The sequence below is a fragment of the Hyperoodon ampullatus genome (genome assembly GCF_949752795.1).
Source record: "Hyperoodon ampullatus genome assembly, chromosome: 9".
Taxonomy (NCBI): Eukaryota; Metazoa; Chordata; class Mammalia; order Artiodactyla; family Ziphiidae; genus Hyperoodon; species Hyperoodon ampullatus.
The window spans coordinates 94,654,177-94,673,649 of record NC_136922.1 but is presented as its reverse complement, the minus strand read 5'-3'; the positions used below and the strand labels follow the sequence as shown (position 1 = coordinate 94,673,649).

Here is a 19,473-nt window from a genome sequence, read left to right as displayed (position 1 = left end):
TCCGACAGACTCCGGCGGTGTGAGAGGCTCAGTCTTAAGTGCTGGAGGTGCTGGGGTGAGGGAGTGGTCACTGAGGGCTGTTGCTGTCCTGGAAGGAGTCCCAGGGAGCCTGAGCTGGGCCTTGAAGGGAGACAAGGACGGAACTCAGTGTTTGCATTACCCCCTCCCTATGGGAAGTTCACCTGAAAACCATACGACGACGATAAAAGTGCACAGGAAAAAAATCGCCTGTGGGCACCCCACGTCCTCTCCCAAGGTGGCCCCTTCCACCCCGCCTCCCCTTCCACCACCTCCTAGGCCTGTGATGTACAGCAGCAGAGCAAGTCCCTTAACCGCCCTGAGCCTGCGTCCTCATCTGTAAGGTTGTAGGAGGGTTTACTAAGCAAACACTAGTGAAACCCACCAGCACGGCAACAAACGCTACCTCCCAGTGAGTCCTCCTGCAAAAAAAACCCCGTCCCTCCATCTTCGCAAAGGACGGCTGAGGGTGACCTGGTGCGCGTGCTCCAGCCTTCTACCCGCATCCTGCCGGCTCCAGGGGCTACGCCGAGGACAGGGCTGCCGTGCGGGGTCAACTTCACCCAGGGCGCAGCCGCCCAGGCTCCCAGCCAAGCACCTTCTCAACTCCAGGGGCGTTGCCTCAGAAGGGAAAATCCTCCAAAGGGGCTGAGGAGTGGGGCTGGAGGAAGGGTGGTCCCTTGGGCCTGCCCCCAACACCTCCTTCCACGCTCCACCGAGGGCGGCCAGCTCGAGCTCCGAAACCGGCAGAGCGTGCGGCCTCCGTGCTGCCACCTGTGGCCGCCGGCCCCAACTGCACCCGACTCCGCGGCCCCGCCCACCCAGCCTGGCTCCGCCCACGTGGGAGGTGCGGGTGCCTGGTTGGTGTATAACCTTTGCAAGAATTCTCAGCTTTTCTGAAGTTTGGCGTGCCAGTGTTTTGTTTTGGTCTTCCTTGCAGGAACAGATAAGAGATCCCTTAAAACACCCATGACCTTGGGTCAGAGTTCCTCTTAGCTCTACCGGACTTAGAATTGTTGTGCAGTCCCAGGGCAAGCCCAAGGCTAGAGAGCTCATCTGCCAGTGTGCCTTGAGGCAGCAGGCTGTGGATATTGAATGAGAACTAAGATCCCAGTGGCCCGGGTTCCTCGGTCCCTGCCCTCCCACACTGCTCCCTCCCCACCCACGTCGTGGCGGCCTTCTTCCCACCGGAACCCACAGGACAGGATGAGAGCACAGCCCTAGTCCTCCCCGTCCAGGACCAGTTTTGTCACCCGTGGCGGCATTACCTGCCTCAGGGTCTTTCTGAGAGACTTAAATGAGGTGCCACGTGGAAAGCAACGAGACCATCTTTGAGGGGAAGATACTGGTGAGAACTGGCGTGAGGGAGAGACGCCCTCCCACTTACCACCCCGACCCCTGACCAACCCAAGCAGCAGTAGCGGCAGCTGACCGCTTCCTCAATCCCCAGCCCCTCAACACACTTCCCCACAGGGGCTGGGAAGGCGGTGGGCTCCTGCCATCCCTCCACAGGCCGCACTGAATTCCCTTAGCTTCTTTATTGCACAGTCAGGTTCCACGCTGGCTTCCCCATAAAGATAAAATATGAAACCACAAAATACCCAGATTTTACTAAATAGATCAACGAACCCAAGCTGACAGTTTTGTCTGAAAACTGACAGTAAAAGGACTGAGCCGAGCAGAGCAGGACCTGTTTCCCTGTGAGCCATTTTCTGAAGATGGGCCGGGACCCAGATTCATACACGCGGCTCCCAGGCAGGCTGGCTGTATCTCACCCGGCCACAGCTTGCTCTGGGCTCCACGTGTGTGCGTTGGAGAGGGTGGCACTTGCAGCCCCCGTCGGCCCAGGGGAACCGCCAGCCTCCCCCCACCCCCTTGTCCCTGCTTCCTCTCCAGGCAGACCAAGGGGGGACAGGAAGGGGCCCTAGCACCTGCACAAACTCTTAACCGGCCCAACATGAACATCATCTCTTCTCCGTGGCTCATCCTCCTGCCTTCTTCACCCCATCTTCCCCTAAGGCAGAATAAGCCATCCTTCAACTGGGTTCCAGAATGTTCTGGTGCTTTCCAGGCTGTTTCCTCTGCTCCCTGTGTGCTCCTTGGGGGATAAAGCTGTGGATCCCCATGCCTAGTGTGGTGTCTGGCACGAGGTAGGTGTGGATCAATGTTTGTCACGCTGAGTTGAATAGTAATGAAGGAACCAGATGGAGCACACCCCTCAGACATCTGAGAATAACTCAGTGGCCTGGCAACATTAAACGGTGCCCTGAGGCCACAGAGTGTGTTTTTGGCCTTGCTTCCCACACATGCCGCCTGCCACACCGGTGCCTCTTGGTCATGTCCCTCCAAGGACGGGCACCCAGAGACATGCCCCTCCCCCAAGCCATGATCCTGGAACAAACGGCAGCCGACTTCTCTGGACACGAGTCATCTCTTTAGTCCATCAGTGGCCAACACAGCAGCACCACGGACACAGCAGGGGCCTGCCTGAGACCCCGGGCGAGGCAAGGACGGTGGATGCTGGGCCCAGGTGAGGGGGGCTTCCCTTCGGCCTCCCCAGCAACCAGGAGAGAGACGCGTGGGGAGGGGGCCCGTCTGTGTGGGCAGTACCGCAGCCTGTCAGCCCCCGGCCTTGCTCAGAGCACCACGGCCTCCGGAGGAGGGAATGTTCCAGGGTAGGGCCAGGGAGGGACTTGTTGGGGTGACTAAGGGTGGACTCTGAATTTGAGCGGGGGCTGTGTGCCGTCGTGGGCATGTGTGGCTGGGGACAGGTGCCTGCCGTACTACTGACTCATGGGATTTGACTACCGAGCCACAGGACCTGCCTGGGGCCAAGGAGACCAGGGACCAAGACTCCGGGGCCTGGGAGAGCGCCCAGGGGCGGAAGGCACCCTCCTCACTGCTTCGCTTGGAGACGAGCCCAGGGCTGGCAGGTCTCGGAGGCTGGCTGGAGGGCCGCCTCTGGCCTGACCCACCTCATGTGTAGGCCATCTTGCTGCACACCCAGGGCCGGGTCATCAAACACTCCGTCGACACCAGCCTGGTGGGCTCCACGAAGACGCACTCCCCCGGGCCCGAGATGGGGAATCTGTGGCGGGGAGAGAAGAGACCGGGCACTCACGACCTGGCAGACACGGCCTGTCACTGGGCAGCCCTGGAGGCCCTATGACTTGTCCCTCCCTCTGGAGCAGCCTTCCGGGACAGTCGGCCCTCACAGGCCTTGCTAGCGTGGCTCCCGTCGCCTCCAGACGGTGCATCACGGCTCCAGCCCCCCGGTGATGCCCATGGATGTTTCCTGGACGCACCCTGCACTCCTCCATCCGGCTCCGCCATCCTGTCGGGCCCAGCTCACTCGTCCCAGGAACCCGGGGCCCTGTCTAGGACCATGCTGCACACCCGCCTTCCCCACAGCGCCCTGCCTGCACCTCCTGTGTCTAGCACAGGGGGAGCCTAACATCATCCCTTTTGAATCTCAACACTTCTTCTTCACCTCGTTTGGTCACCCTGACCTGAGCCCCCTGCCAAGGCTGGAGCTGGGGTCTCATAAGAGAGGGCATCAGAAGGACCCCAAGAGGGAGGAGGGGGGCCAGGACCACCTCGGTGTCAGAGAGGCGTGGCCCCAAGGCCCGCTGGTTGCCAGGTAGTCAGCGCTCTGGGGACCCCAGCTTCCAGGGCTCCCTGGATTCTGGGAGCAGGAAGCTTCCAGAAGGGGAGAGGTGGGAGCAGCAAGGGTAGGACTTTCTCAGCAGCTCTAAGAACAGATCTGGGATGAGGGCAGGACAAGGAAAGAGAAGGAAGCAAAAGAGAAAAAAAGGAAGAGGCAGTGAGGACACAGACAGGTGCAGGAGGCAGGGAGAAGCCAGCACAGGGGAGGAGCTGTCACGGGGAGAAGCCAGCACAGGGGAGGAGCTGTCACGGGCGCAGTTCACGTCAGGTCAGCAGCTGGGCCCCCGCCCGGCTCCCCGAGCCTAGTCCTCCAGCCTTAGAGTCTCCCGCAGAAGCTGAGGTTCTTACTCCCCTGTGTGTGCTGCTCTGCGTCTCCCTAAGCCTAAACTGCCCCTACACCCATGACTGCTGCCACCATCGCCCCGCAAACCGTCCCTGGCTTTGCACACACACCAACCCATCACACACTCCCCGCCACAGCACTTGGGCCACACAAATAATACCACCACTGCACATACCACCGACACCCTCAAGAGGTGTTTTCTCTAAGGGAACCCTCCTGGTGCCCAGGGGTCAGATCCCCTTTCTCCCACAGTGACAATGTTTAGGTGGCACGTGGCTGCCCCACCTAAGAACAGAGGCCCCACCTCCCACCCTCCCTTGCAGTCAGGTGTGGCCATGAAGCTAAGTTCTGGCCGACGCAGAGGGGTGTCCAGGGCACGTCCTCTCTTTCCCTGAGCCGTGCAGGTGGACTGGGGAGCCACAAGGTGGAAAGAGCCCGGGCCCTTTCCAGCAGCAGGAAGCTCTGTTGCCTGCGTGGAGCAGGGCCACCAAACCAGGCTGGACTTTACCAGGGAGAGGGTAGTAAAGCCATGATCACGACTGGGTCTCTGTCCCACACCCCTGACCCTAGAGGTGAGTGGCTCCAGCTGGCACAAAACCAGGTTCTTCAGGAGGTGCGTCTGGGAGGCTATGGCTTCCCCGGTCTAAGCTCCTTGGCCAGAAGATGAAGCCTCAGCTCACGTGTCTGGGTCAAACGGGTCCCCGTTGACCCAGTGGAATTCGTCCCCCACTCTGCGCAGACCAATCCAGGGCTCCCTCCGTGTGAACTTGAACATGAATTCCTGCACCAAGGAAAGAGGGAAGCCTCAGAGTCAGGTGCGGTCTCCTGACTGCTCACACATCCCCAGACTAACCTCAGCTTGGAAGACTGGCTCCCAAGATGTGTAGACACGGAGAGGGTCTGCATCCCATCACTGCATCCCAAGTGTGAGGAGCTGGGGTTACAGACACCCTGCGCTCACATGGAGCGGCCTGCAATGGCCTCCAAGGGACCCGGGCTCTGGGAGTGCACCACTGGGCCAGGAAGCCTGGAACAGGGTTTGTCTCCTAGCTCAGTGGGCCAGCATGCCTGCGTTCCTCATTTTCAGGAAGCCTGGAACTGCCTACTTGATGGATTATCTGGGATACATCTCAAGGCTCAGGCTGGATGTCCTTCTACCCGCGTATTTCTGGGCCTTTCTCTGCCGAAAGGAGCTATCAGACTGTGTATCGGAGACAAACAGAAGTGACTTTTAGATTTTCTGCTATTTTGGATTGCATGAACTGTTGCCCTCAAAACCCAGAATGGCCAAGAGACCCACTAATTGTGTTTCTTTCACATTTCTAGTGATATAACTGTTTGGGGTGTTAAATGAGAGATCAGGCCCTGATTTGGACTAGTAGAAGAAGCCAACGCGATTTTTCATTTCACAAGTGCGGGTATCATTTGTAATGCTCACGCTTCAGTACTGAGTTGAGCTTAGCAAACCAGCCTCGGGTGGACATAGTTGGCCTCGACAATAGCAGTGGAAACGAGCCCCTCGTGGACCTGCTCAGACCCCATGGAGCCCACCTGCACCCCCCACCCCAGGCCATGCTCTGGGAACAGGTCACAGGGGACACCAGGTCCTTGGGGCAGGGCTCTCCCCGAAGGTCCCCGCCCCACCGGCACGCACCAGCTCCTTCTGGCTCTGGATCACAGCCAGCGCGGCCTCGTGGCCGTGACAGTACTGCCTGCCCGTGTTCCAGTCTCTGGGTTCCTCAGAAAAGAAGTAGCATTTCCTTCCGTAGAGCAGCCAGTCCTCCGGGCAGGGCGCCTCACACTTGATGCAGCCCTTGGAAGCTGCAGGGAAGAGGAGTGGCTCAGTATCCACCAGCACAGCGGGCCTCTGTCCGGCCCCCCAAGGATCCCACTCTGCTCCCCGCCACCCCTCCACCGGCCTCCACTTTGGTGCCCATCAGCCACATGCCTCAGGGGAGCGCCTGTCACAGTGCCTGGCAGGTAAAAGGCTGGTGACTAAATGAGTAAGGAAAAGGAATTTGGGAGACTGGCAGGGACACCGCCCCAAGGGGAAGTGACAGCAGGTTAGGCCCCTGGGTTAAGCTCTCCTCTCTCTCCCCGAACTCCCCGAGGCGTGGAACCCGAGAAACTCGGACTTGGAAGGGACCTGGGGGCCATGCGTCCTCTCTCTCCGGCCAGGGTGGGAACCATCATCGGCGGACTCGATGGGCCTGCTCTCATTGGCCACACCCTCATCAGCTAACACTGCTGAACTGCTGGAAAGATCCTTCGCAATTTTGAGTCCCAACCTGCCTTCCCATGACCTGGAACCTGTGGGTCCAGGATCTGCCTCTGGAGTGACCCGGACAGACCTGGTCTGTCTTCCACCTCCTACTTGAAGAAGGACCCCTGCCTCCCCTCTTCCAGGATTGAACAGACACCATCCCTTCCACAGTCCCTTGCAGGGGGTGCCCTCCAGGCCCTTCTCCATCCTGCCTGGCTCAGTACGGTGTGCCCACATCACCAGTAAAATGCTGCCACCAGAACAGGCTGGGACACGTCAGCCGTGGTCCAGCACCCAGCAGTGATCACCATACCCCTTCCAGCTGCTGTGGGCTTTCCAGTCTTCAGATGCTCCGATGAGAAGAATCTGTGGATATGTGTCTATGTGCACTTCTCTGGGAAGGAGGCCCAGAACTTCCATGAGGTTCTCTAAGCCTCCCTGCCAAAAGGAATTCCGCCATACTCTTCAACTATTTTCCTACGATCTCTATCTAAGCCAGGTCTCCCCTGTCCAGAACATGTGTAAATCACATTTAAATCCAAGTGCAGGATCTTGGGTTTATTTCTTCCACAGTCATCTCATTCACATTGGCTCATTTGAGTTTCTGAAGATAAATTTTAATCTTGATTTCTTTTTCATCTGTCCTATTGAGCATCCCTCTTTAAATTGTTTCACCTGCAAATTCCATAAGCATATGTTTTTGTTTGTTCTCATACAAGAGATTGACGAAAATGTAGACCAGGACAGAGCTGAGAACAAGTCCATGGTACTCAAGCCCCCAAGGGAGCTACCACCACACCAACACCAATTAATTAACGGGCACTCTGGCATTCCTGCTCAGTGAGCTACAGGCCCACTTAGACTTACTGGCCATGCATTCCCACGAGGATCTCCAGGGACTCTGTTGTGTTTTACTGCAACCTCAATCTGCTGTGTTTACACATTGCCCTGTCCTCCCAACCTAGCAATAGAACAATTGAATTTGTAACAATTAGTCTAGGTGAATCCAAGCTCACCCCAGTGGTCACCACATTCTTTGCTAAGCACTCTCAACTCCCTGCTTAGCCTGCATGCCCTACAGGTGAGGGTTTGGTAGGAATTGATGTTATCCGTGGATTTTCCTCCCATTTTGAGGTCTTAGGGTGCTTCTCAAAGATTAAAGGCAGAGGTCCTGAAGTCACTTTGCAAACCCTTCAGAAGCCATGACGTACTTTGACTTGAATCCATTAAAAGCAGCAAATCCCAGGGTCCTATAGCCTCGCCTCCCTTGCTTAGTAGCAGTTTCCTCTTTTGCGTTCCTCCTTCAACCCTTTCAGTCCTACCCTGCCGCTCCGTGTTTTTCAGGCCTCTCCCCCTTGGAATGCTCTGGTCCCTCTACCTCCTGCTCTCTAGGAAACTATTCATTCTTCAGGGATTAGCCCATGTGTTCGCCCGCTCTGGGAAGCCCCCAGGCAGTAACACCTCTATCACTGGACAGGGAAGTTGATGTCATACATTTAAAAAAATCTCCAGCACTTAGCCCAGGGCCTAACACACAGCCAGGCTCGATAAATGTTTGCTGAGTGAGTGAATGAGATCTTTAAGGCCCTTAACCCCAAACCGTCTCCTTCAAGAAGCATCACGTGACTAACACACCCCAAGTTTGTTCTGCGTTCCCGAAGCATTTTTGTGAATGTTCCTAAGTTAACATCTCCGCTTCCGCCGCATGGCTTAGCCAAGAGGACGGGTATAGTCGATGTGTGAATGTACTATTGTAGGCTAAAATCTCATCTAGAACCAACACTCTATTTCCTATTTACTTTGACCCCACAGAATTGGCGGTATGTCTGGAACCTTTCTTTACCTAATTAGACGTGCTTTTGACAAGGTGTGTAGGAACTGAATGGCATAAATGCTCTGACGTCCATGCTCACCCAGTATGCTCATCACCACCAGGATGGCAAACAGAAGCACTGCGATGGCCCCCAGCAGGAGACGCGTGGTGGTGTCTGAGGAGAGAGAAAGGGGTTGATTACCTGGCACATCCCCACCACACATCCCCACCTCCAGCCCCAAGTCCTGATAGTGAGAAACTCTGGGGCTGTGTTTGAACAAGCCCTCCAGGAGATTCTGATGCTGAAGCCTGAGGTGCCGTTCTAAAGCATGGGTCTGTCTGATTCTGCGATCCCCCTGCTTAAAAACCCTCCCTCCGGGGCTACGCACTTGAACTTCTTCTGTGGCTGTCGGAGCTTTCCAGTCTTTCATCGCCTGCTGCTTCTCTACCTCATCCCTGGTTTTAGCCAGACGGACTCCTTGAAATACCCCAGTCCGTCCTCACAGCCCTTCAGCTGGGTCTTTGTTCCCAAGTTTCTTCTCCTCCACTGCAGTCTCTTGAAATCCTGCCCCACACCCTTCATTCTCTTCATGAAAGCTTTCCTGATCCTCTGGCTTCTCCCTTTTAAATTTATATTTATTGTTCTCACCTAAAATTTTAATTCGATGTGTAATGAAAGAACCCTTTTAGACTTCAGACACAGGGTCTTTGAAAGGTTTTTTGTGATAAAATATACATAACATAAAAGTTGCCATCTTAACCGTTTTTAAGTGTGCAATTTGTGGCATTAATTATATTCACAATGTTGTGCACTGCGAATTTGCAAAATTCCACTGCCTATTTGCAAAATGTTTTCATTACCCCAGACAGAAACTCTGTACCAACTAAGCATTAACGCCTCATTCCCACCTCCTTCCAGCCCCTGGTAACCTCTAATCTACTTTCTGTCTCTATAAATTCACCTATTCTAGGAACCTCATGTAAGTGGAATCATACAATATCTGTCCTTTTGGGTCTGACTTCTTTCACTTAACATAATGTTTGCAAGGTTCATCCATGTTGTAGCACAACAGAATTTCATTCCTTTTTTATGGCTGAATAATATTCCATTGTATAATTATATACATTTTGTTTATCCATCCATCCATTGATGGACACTTGGGCTGTTTCCATCTTTTGGTTATTATGTATAATGCTGCTATGAACATCGGCAAATATCTGTTTGAGTCCCTGTTTTCAATTCTTTTATATACCTAGGAGTGGAATTGCTGGATCATATAGTAATTCTACATTTAACTTTTTGAGGAACCACCAAACTGTTTTCCACTGCTGCTGCACCATTTTGCATCCTACCAGCAATGCTATCACACAAGTGTTCTAATTTCTCCATCTCTTCACCAACACTTGTTAGTTTCCATTTTTGTTTGTTATAGCCATCCTAGTAGGTGAGAACTCCCTTTTTATTTTTAACCATTTTTAAAACCTTTTAACAGTTTTATGTGTGCATAGATGAAAGAAGTGTCTCCACAGCCCAGTGCTGGGCTGTCCACCATTACTCACCCATGATGAGCTAAGTACCAAAATCGAGAGAGAGGAAGTATCTAGAAACTTTTACAGCAATTCAGCATTGCTGTGACTTCCAAGTGCCTGATACTGTTACTAGTAATTTGTCTGTATTGTACTTCACAACAAATTGGGAAAAGAAACCTGGTCCTTTATCAAGGATCTGAAAAGCAACAGATCTGAAGTCAAGAAATTCTACTAGGCTTCACTAAACAAACTAACAACCAAACAAAGAACATTGCCCCTTCCACAGAGGCAACTACTTCCAACCCTTTTAGCTAATTCTTTTGGTATTTACCTCCAAACCTCTAAAAGCTTTACGTATGTCAATACTTTTTGACTTTTCTATTTAAGACACTACTTATTAACTTCCCACAATAATGAGGAAGATTTAATTCCCTGCATTACTGTCCCCACCCTGACCGCTCACACACTACCTGCTCTCTCAACATCATAGTTTGGGTTAGACTGATAATTAGGTGTTCTTTTCGTATGGCAATGTAAATGCTACTCCCAGGAAAGCTATGCAGTGTATTATGATCTTTATTTCTACACAGCTTCTTGTTTCCCTGTAATTAATCATTTTCCTTTGCTTACACTTCTGTGTGCTCATCATTATTTCAACTTCAAAGCTCCTTTAAGCTGATGAGGCAAAATCAGGAATTCTACTTCACCTATGACTTAGTCTGCACAGGCTGCTCTAACAAAAACCACAGACTGGGTGCTGAAACAACAGACACTTCTCTCTCACAATTCTGGAGGCAAGGAAGTCCAAGATCAAGGTACCAGCAGATTCCATTCTTGGTGAGGGCTCCCAGGATGGGATTAGTGCCCTTATTAGAAAAGGAAAAGCCACCAGAGAGGAGAGAGGAAGCTCTCATATCCACTTTGCCTTTGCTATTTCCTGAAGATTTTTTTCAACTTTATCTCCCACTCTCTACTGAATCTTTTATTTCTACAATTATTTTTAACTGCTAAGGTTGTTTTGGTTTGTTGATGCTGTTCCCTGAATACTCCCTCTTAAAGCATCCTGTTCTTATTTTAATGATGCAAAATTTTCTCTTATCTCTCTGAGGATATTACTGATAGTTTTTTAGGGGTTTTTTTTGGGGGGAGGGGGCTCCGGAGGGCCTGGGGGAGAGGTGGGCAGAAAGTTTAATCTGTATAATCTCTGTTTTCTCCAAACTGTTTTTTTTTTTTTTTTTTCCCTGTTCATTTGTTTTGATCTCTAGCTTCCATGTCAGAGACTTTCCTGAGATGTCTGGAGATCCTTGGTTATTTGTTCATGATTAAGGCAGGAGGAATAAGACTTCACGGGCACCTCTGAGACAGGAAGAGGGGCTTATTAACTGTGAGGGTCGTGGCAGAGTGACGGGCTGGTCCTCAAGGCTGTCTGTTTGTTGACCTCCTTGGGTTTTTCCTCTTGGGTCAGTGTCCCTGGAGACGGCTCTTCTGTTTTCCCTCCTGGAGGGTGTAGGCTTGGCTGGGAAAAGAGGCTAGGAGGCCATCCTGAGCCCCTCCATACATAAATGTCGCCTTAACTGCTTGCTCTCAAATGTGTTGGTGTCCGGAGGCCCTCTCTCCCCAAGGAAGAGGGCTGGGGATGGGCTTACAGAGGGGGGAGAGGATTTGGGGATCTGAAGTCTTCCTAACAAGTGTTCAACCAGCCCTCCTGATTTCACCTCAGCCGTGCTGACTGGTGCCCCGGTCTCTGCGCTGTGGGGTTCCTGGTTGTGACTCAGGTTGTTCCTCTGCTTCCTGAACTTTCTCAGGCCAGTGGATTCAGTGTCAGTTACACCATCGTTGATCCCTATGTGTTTGTTGGTTTGTTTTTAAATTTTATTTATTTATTTATGTTTGGCTGCATTGGGTCTTCATTGTACTGCCAGGCTTTCTCTAGTTGCGGCGAGCGGGGGCTACTCTTCGTTGCGGTGCGCGGGCTTCTCATTGCGGTGGCTTCTCTTGTTGCGGAGCGTGGGCTCTAGGCACGTGGGCTATCAGTAGTTGCGGCTCGGGGGCTCTAGTGCACAGGCTCAGTAGTTGTGGCACACGGGCTTATTTGCTCCGCAGCATGTGGGATCCTCCCGGACCAGGGCTCGAACCCGTATCCCCTGCCTTGGCAGGTGGATTCTTAACCACCGCACCACCAGGGAGGGAAGCCCCTCATTGCTATTGTTTTGTCTCCTGTTCTTGTTATCCTTGTGACCTTTTAAAAATCCCTTTACTGTTGTATTAATGAGCTTTGGAAGGGAAAGAAAATAAACGCACGTATTCAGTCTGCCATCTTTACTTGCAAGTCCAACAAACATCCAGGAGTCCTTCCTATGAGCACGGTCTATACTGGCAAGTGACCAGGAGTCCAGAGGTGGGTGGCTTCCGGCGCGGTAAGAACAGAGGCTCACGCCTGCCCTCGAGGGCTGGGCTCCTTCTGTATCTGCTCTGCTGTCCTCAGGGGCAGCTTGTTGTAAGACTAATCCCCTTGAGCTGCATATGAATCCTGCCTTTCCCTTCTTTATTTTTATTTATTTATTTATTTAGGCTGCACTGGGTCTTTGTTGCAGCTTGCGCGGGCTTAGTTGCGGTATGGGGGATCTTAGTTCCCCGACCAGGGATCGAACCCAGGCCCCCTGCATTGGGAGTGCAGAGTCTTAACCACTGGACCACCAGGGAAGTCCCTCCTTTCCCTTCTTTAAATGCCTCTCAATCCCCTTCTATAACCCCGGCACCGCAATAAGAGCATAGCATCGTAAACCACTTCACGTGGGTTCAAATCCCAGCTCTGCCACTTTTTAGTGGCAAAGCTACTTAGCTTCTATTTTATTTCATTTTCCTCATCTTTCAAATGAAGTCATAATAGTGTCTCCCTCTTAGAATTTTATGAGGATTCAACGTATAGGGCTTAGAGCAGTGCCTGGCATGGTACGCTCTCCTTCAGTGTTAGCAATTACTATCATAATGATTATCGGCCCATGGGCTCCTTTAGGGTAAGGGCAGTGCTCTACTCACGTTTGGGTTCCCTACAACAGGGCTCGGTCATTGCCTTGCATGTTACAGAGCACCCTGAATGACAATGTCACCCTGAATGACAGTGTCACCGTGAATGACAATGCCCTTGGCCATGCGGATATACACCTGCTTTCAGGGAAAGGGGAGTCTGTGCCTGTGTCTCCAGCATCACCAGAACTGAGGACTCTCTTCATTCTTTCGTGGGGATAACTGCTCTGGATGCTGCACTGTAGACAGAGAGAGGGTGCGCTACAGAGTCTGACTCCTTGTTCACCCTCGAGGACAGCTGTGAGCCTGGACAAGCCAAAACAATGTTGTATTAGTTTCCTAGGTTGACGTAACAAAGCACCACAGAGCAGGTGGCTTAAAACCCCGGAAGTGTGTTGTCTCACAGTTCTGGAGGCTAGAAGTCCACAGTCAAGTTGTCGGCGGGGCCGTGCTCCCCCTGAGACCTGAAGGGAAATCCTTCCTTGCTCGGTCCTCGTTTATGCTGGTTGGCTGGCGATCTTCAGCACTCCTTGGCTTGCAGCTGCATCACTTCAGTCTCTGCCTTCATCGTCACATCCTTCTCCCTGTGTGTCTCTTTGTCTTCATGTGACCACCTCTTATAAGGACACCAGTCGTATTGGGTTAGGAGCCCACCCTGCTCCAGTATGCCCCCATCTGAACTAATTACAACGGCAATGACCATATTTCCAAATAAGGGCAGATTCTGAGGTGCTGGGGAGTTAGGACTTCAACATATCTCTTTGGGGGGGGATACAATTCAAGCCATAACAAGTGTCTAACTCAGCAGTCCTTCCTTCTATGCAGTGGCCCTTATTAGAGGGAGTTTGAGGGTGCAGTTCATTTATGTTATAAATGTATATGACTCAGCCTGATGTTAGAAGGAACAACTGAAAACAACCTGGCACCCAAGCCCAGACAAATCTCCCAACACCCTCATATCCACAGTGCAAAAGAGAATCATAGCTGAGGTCTCTAAGTTGCCAGGGCCACAGCCTGGAAGGCATACTCTTGACTGTCACAAACTATCAAATGTAGAGTTTGGTCATTTTTAAATTTTTAAGAGGCTTTGCTAAATGCGTGTGTGTGGTTTTGAGTAGGAAGTTGTGGGTTCGTGTCTTATCAAGAAACTTTCAACATTAAAAATTCAGAACTGGTGAGCCCTGGAAAATCTATAGCCTGAGATTTGCAGAATCACTGTCCCCACTCCTGTACCCCCAGGCTGCTTTTCCTCACCCTCCCTACCCCAATGCCAGAAATAGATTCCCATCTCCAATCACCTCCAGTCTTTCCAGAACGCAGGCGGGAGCTCTGGATCACTTTTCCAGCCTGTCCCCCAAGGCTGAGGATGGAAGGAAAGGTTAATATCCACAGGGAGAGGACTCAATCAGGAGAATTTCTGTTTGGCTTCCTATTTACAAAGCTAACTGTTCATCGAAGGAGAGTCTTAAAGACCTGGGCTGTAATCTCAGCTTCAGATTTAAGACGTTTTCCACGTCACTTAACCTGTGACGAGGAAAAAGCATCTGCCGGAGGTGGCAGGGTTGTCTGAGGAGCGCACGGAGGAGGGCTACATGCATCAGAAGCACAATTTGATTCTCTCCAATTAGCCTCCCCAAGCCGCATGTTGGTCAGCTCAGGACAGAGTAAGAGGTTTCATATCAGAGGGCCTAGTGGCAAACCCGACGGGATTTCACATGTGAGAGAGTAACGTGCATCCTTGGGCAAGACACTCAGCCTCTCTGAGTCTCAGTTTCCTCATATATAAAACAGGTACAACATTCACCAAGCCCCTGCAAGGGTAGATGGGAGGGTTAAACAAGACAGCTATTGTGAAAGCCCCAGCACGGGGCTGGCACTTTGTAGGTACTTGATAAATATTCGGTACGTGGTAATACAGGAGCACAGGCCCCCTGAGGGTTCAGCTTGGTCAAATCAAGAAGTCTCAAGACAGATGCTTGGCTAAGCAAGGGCTGCAAAACCCCTTGGTCCCCAGACCTGGCAGACCCCTCATCCCATCACGGGTGTTTCTCAGGGTCTGTGGACTGGGCTCATTATGAGGACTTCAGTTTGGGGTGGGAAGTGGAGTCACAGTAGGCAGATGGGCAGTCAAAGGATTTCAGTTGAGCAGTTGGTCATACACTTTCCCTGGGTTCCCTCATCAGGGATGCCGGGCTCTAGGGACTGGGGAAAGAGATCACCCGCACACAGCCTACACCCCAGCACCTTTGTCCGTGTAGCTCCGAGAGGCAGAAATCCTTATCTTGCTCAGCAGATGAAGAAACTGAGGCTCAGACAAGTTTGAAAACCTGCCAGCCCACTGGCAGTTGAAGGATCTGGCTGAGGCTTACCCAACTCCAGAATCCGTGCTTTTTGCACTGCAGCAGGCTGCCTCAGCCCCTGTCGTGTGATTTCTGCAAGGGCAGGGATGTTCCCAGTGCCTAGAGCTGTGCTGGAACAGTGGGGCCTCCAGGAGTGTTTGTGGGAGGTGAGGAAGAGTGAGTGAATGTGGGGGAATCAGCACACGGCAGGACCCTGGAGAGCACCATCGTGGTCCGAGAGCTCCCCACTCCCCGCAGGAGACGCGGCGCCCAGGGAACACCCAGGAGATGCTCAGGGGACCAGTGGAGGGGAGGCCCCTGGCAGGGACACAGACTCCACATCCTAAAACCCCTGTGGGAAAAGGCCCACAGGCCCCAGATGCTGAGCCCCCAAGGTCCACAGGCACCAGGGTGGGGCTGCTCCTGGTGGGCCATGGGAACGAGGGCAGGGGCCAGAGGTGCCACGAGACACAGAGCCAGGCCAGGCAGGGAGCCATGCCCAGACAGGCGAGACGAGGCTGGGCCACAAGTGGGCACTGAGCACAGAGTGGGCTAGACTCCACAGGGCCTGGAAGACCCAGTGTCCTGAGAGGCCCCCTGGGCCATTTCCTGCCGGGCGTGCGGCTGCTTCTTCAGCCTAACTTGCAGGTGGTCGGCCCAGCCATGGCTGGGAGTAGGAAGCAGAAGGGGCCAAGGTCAGGATGGGAGGTAAGATGGGAGCCAGCCAGCTGGAGGCACTGAAAGAAGCCGCACCACCCCTGAAGTGGCCCCTAAGCACTGGGGGTTAGAATGAGGTTAGGGCAGCCCCTGGAGAAATGCTTACGAATGACTGAGTGGAGAAATACAGGCAAGAGGCGTGAGCAACTTCAAGAAGTAACTTGGGCAGGAGGGAAGCAGTGGGTCACAGGCAAATCTACCAGTGAGGGTTTGTCCACCTTTATTCAGCTCAGCTCTCCCCAGCCCGAAGGTCCTCTGCAGTGGCTCTCCTACACTGAGTTCCAACATCTTTGCCTCCTTTGTCCCAAATCACCATCCAGGTGTCCAGCTTTCCCCTCAGAGTCTGCACAGCCCCTCCTCAGGCCATCCGTGTCCCTGGCCTACCAGCCTTTGGGCCAAATGCTGACAGAACTGTCCCCACCTCTCCCTCCTTGGCCAGGCACCTGCCCTGGCTGGCACTGGTTATGTCCCTCCCCTGACCACGGCCCCGCCTTCCTCACTGACCTGGCCTTGGTCTGACCCCTCTGGGCCACCACCACTTTTCCAAGGGCCACCCACTGTCTCATTCTATGCTTCAAATCTCTCAACAGCCGCTTCAGACAAAGTCCAAACACTTTGGCAAGGCCTGGGTGGCCATTCACGGTCTGGGCTCTCCAGACTCCTCTCTTTTCACCGCGCCCCACCCCGATCCTGGTATTTTGGAGGTCAGTTCCCCACAAGGGACAGGCGAGTCCTCGCCGCTTGATCCCTGAACGTGTCACTCCTCGAGCCTGGTGCACCCATCTTTCTCTTTCCACACCTCCTAAGAGGTCACCTACTCCAGGAAGCCCTCCTTTTCTGACACTCCTTCCCTAATGGTTGGGTGATCCAGGTTGATGCCATCCAGGCAGGTCCTCGGCCTTTGGACTCCGGGTGTCCAGAGTACCGAGAAATGTCCAGAGGACCAGCCCTCCGGGCAGCTTCAGCACCTCCCACACCACACAAGTGGCCACACGAGTTAAGTGAAAGAACTCATAAACTTGAAATCTGTCTTCCACTTTGGTGACCGCCCCTTTGGCCAGTCAGGGGTCAGGCCGTGAGCCCCTCTGACTGGAAGAGGTAGGTGGGACCCCCGACTTGCAAGGAAGGCCCTCTGGCTGATTCGTCCTCCCGGCACCACCAGCGCCCCATCCCCCAACCCCCTTCTCACGGGGCATTAGCACCGCGTCGGGGTCCACAGCTTTTGTCACTTTGCCCAAAGTACTTTCACTGCTATAGGGTCAAGCCACTCTCTCAATATGCCTGTCGGGTGAGTGCCGGACAGTAACTGTCCGCCTTCACTCATAAGGAAACAGGCTCCGAGCATGAAACCTGCTCCCAAGGTCAAAGAGGGAGTTAGCTGCAGAGACAGGGTCAAGACTGTACTATAGGTGGTCTCCAGTTACCTGTTCCCCACCGCCCCACAATGTGGCATCTGATGCCCTGGCAATCCTCCGGGTTCCAGAGTCGCGCTCCCCGCTCTCCCCACCGGGAGACGGGCCAAGGTGACTCTGTCCCGCCTCCCGGGTCCCCGGCCGGGGGATGGAGGGCCGCTAGGCGCTTACCCTCCAAGGCCGCCTTCCAGCTGGTGCTGCCCTCGTAGCCCGACCCCGATCGCCGCAGCAGCCCCTCGGGACCGCGGCCCTCCGCTTCGGCGGGGGAGCGCAGCCTGGGCGCGGCGGGGGCGGACGCGGGGCGGACGGCGGGGGGCGGCGGCGGCCGGGCCCGCGCGGGGGGCTCCCGGGCCGGCTCCATGCCTGTCGCTGCGCCGCGCCGCGCCCGCGCTCCTGTGCCGAGGTGCGGGGCCCGGCCCGACGCGCACTCGGCGCTCCGCGCGCCCTGCGGGCCCCCCAGGCCGACCTCGGGTGGGCGAGGGTCGGGGCTGGCGCAGCCCGAGGCTGAGCCCGGCTCCCCGCGCCGGACCCGCTGCGCCCGGCGGCCGCCACCGCCTGGGTCCCTGCGCGCCGCGCCTGCCCCGCCGAGCCGCAGCCTCCGCGCAGAGCCGGGGCGGGGGAGGACGAGCGCGGGGAGGTGCGGCAGGGCGGGCGCAGGGAGGGAGGAGGCTCCGGGCACGAGGAGACCCAAAGCCCCGCCTCCCGGCGCCCCGCCCCCCGGCCTCCCGCCCCCTCGGCAGGAGTCCAGATGCTGCGGAGCCGGGAGCGCGGACCTTGGAGCCGGGAGCCCTGGCTTCTAATCCAGGTCCACCTGGCAGCCTCCTGCTTGTCCTCTGTTAAACGGGAATCAAGTTCATGCGGCTCAAGGAAGATGAGGGGCTTTCCTCTGGGCTACCCTGGAGCCAGAGCAGAGGGGTGAGGGCTGTGTCTTCGGCCAGAATCGGCGCGCACGAGAGAGCAAAGTGCCGATGGGACGCATGGAGCAACATTTCAGATTCAGTTAACATTGACAGAGCATCTAGTAAGTGCCAGGGGGTTTTACAAACATGAACTGACAACACCCCCAGTTTAGGATGAGGACCGGAATTAGAGAGGTCAAGGGCAGGGCTGAAGGCGGCACCGCACAAGCGCACGGTTGGCTGGTTTCTGACTCCCAGGCCAGGGCTCCCTCGATGGTCTTCACTCGGGCACTCTTTCCGTGGCTGAGCCCGGGCCACCTCCGGCTCCACGCCCAGGCCTGCATTTCCTTCTCCAGTCCCAGCCCCACGTCTGCGTCCTCTCTCAGCCCATGATTCCTCGTCCTCAACCTTCCTGCTTTGTCCCCACCACCAGATCCAATCAGTACCGACTCCTGTGAACTGTCCCTTTCAGAGGCTCCCTTCTCACAGCCCCTCGCCAAGTACAACAAGTCCATTTCATCTGTCTGGCCGCAGCCTCAGTCTCCTTATGGTCTCCCTCGGCTCTTGCTTCCTCCTGTCTCAGCACCAGAGGCATCTTCCGAAAATGTGAACCTCACCAGTCCTTCAGGGCCCCCTCTACCTGTGGGCTTGGTCCAACTTCTTTTTTTTTTTTTTTTTTTTTTTTTTGCGATACGCGGGCTTCTCACTGTTGTGGCCTCTCCTGTTGCGGAGCACAGGCTCCGGACGCGCAGGCTCGGCGGCCATGGCTCACGGGCCCAGCCGCTCCGCGGCATGTGGGATCTTCCCGGACCGGGGCACGAACCTGTGTCCCCTGCATCGGCAGGCGGACTCTCAACCACTGCGCCACCAGGGAAGCCCTGGTCCAACTTCTTACAAGGCTACAAGGTCCCTCATGTCTTAGCCTTGCTCCTATTTCAGGTTTCATCTCCTTCTACCCCTTGTCTGCTGGCCCCAGACACACCCAACTGTGTTCTGTCTTTCCTCCAGGTCAGGGAACATTCTCTCCCCTCTGCCTGGGGTACGTTTCCTCTTGGTCCTTCTCATCCCAACCTGTAGCCCCTTACACACCAGTTTGCCCACGTAACGTCTGCTAACGCTTCAGATCACACATCCTCTAGGATGCTGCATTCGTTTGGATTCGATTCGGCAGACTGTAAGAGAAGACCGCAAGAGCAAAGGCTTAAACTCGAAAGTCCAATAAGAGAAGTCTGGAGCTGGTCAGCCCAGGACTGGGCTGAGCTCCGAGGTCATCAGGACCCAGTCTTGTTCCCCTGGGCAGTGTTTTTACCACCTTCTAACACACTCCGTGTTCCTGTCTCTAGAGCTCCATCCCAGGTAAACCTGGGTCCTTCTGTGTCTCAGGATACAGGCTCCTTTTCTTAGGGTTAGATAATAGGAACGAGTCGTGCCCACAAACTCAGAGGC

The 19,473-nt window shown here is 54.4% G+C and overlaps 1 protein-coding gene across 2 annotated transcripts; it reads right to left on the bottom strand.

Annotated features, from left to right (window-relative positions):
• Positions 1 to 2,994: 2,994 nt before the first annotated feature.
• CLEC2L (C-type lectin domain family 2 member L) lies at positions 2,995 to 17,489 on the bottom strand (the record flags this gene model as incomplete). 2 transcript variants are annotated; one of them, XM_079710920.1, is made up of 5 exons in its annotated part: positions 2,995 to 3,106; positions 4,708 to 4,808; positions 5,682 to 5,848; positions 8,204 to 8,278; positions 17,300 to 17,489. In XM_079710920.1, the coding sequence occupies 5 exons, from the start codon at positions 17,487 to 17,489 to the stop codon at positions 2,995 to 2,997; spliced, it is 645 nt and encodes a 214-aa protein (XP_079567046.1). The 2 variants fall into 2 exon arrangements, with proteins under 2 accessions (XP_079567046.1, XP_079567047.1); XM_079710921.1 differs by lacking the exon at positions 8,204 to 8,278.
• Between the last annotated feature and the right edge of the window lie 1,984 nt (positions 17,490 to 19,473).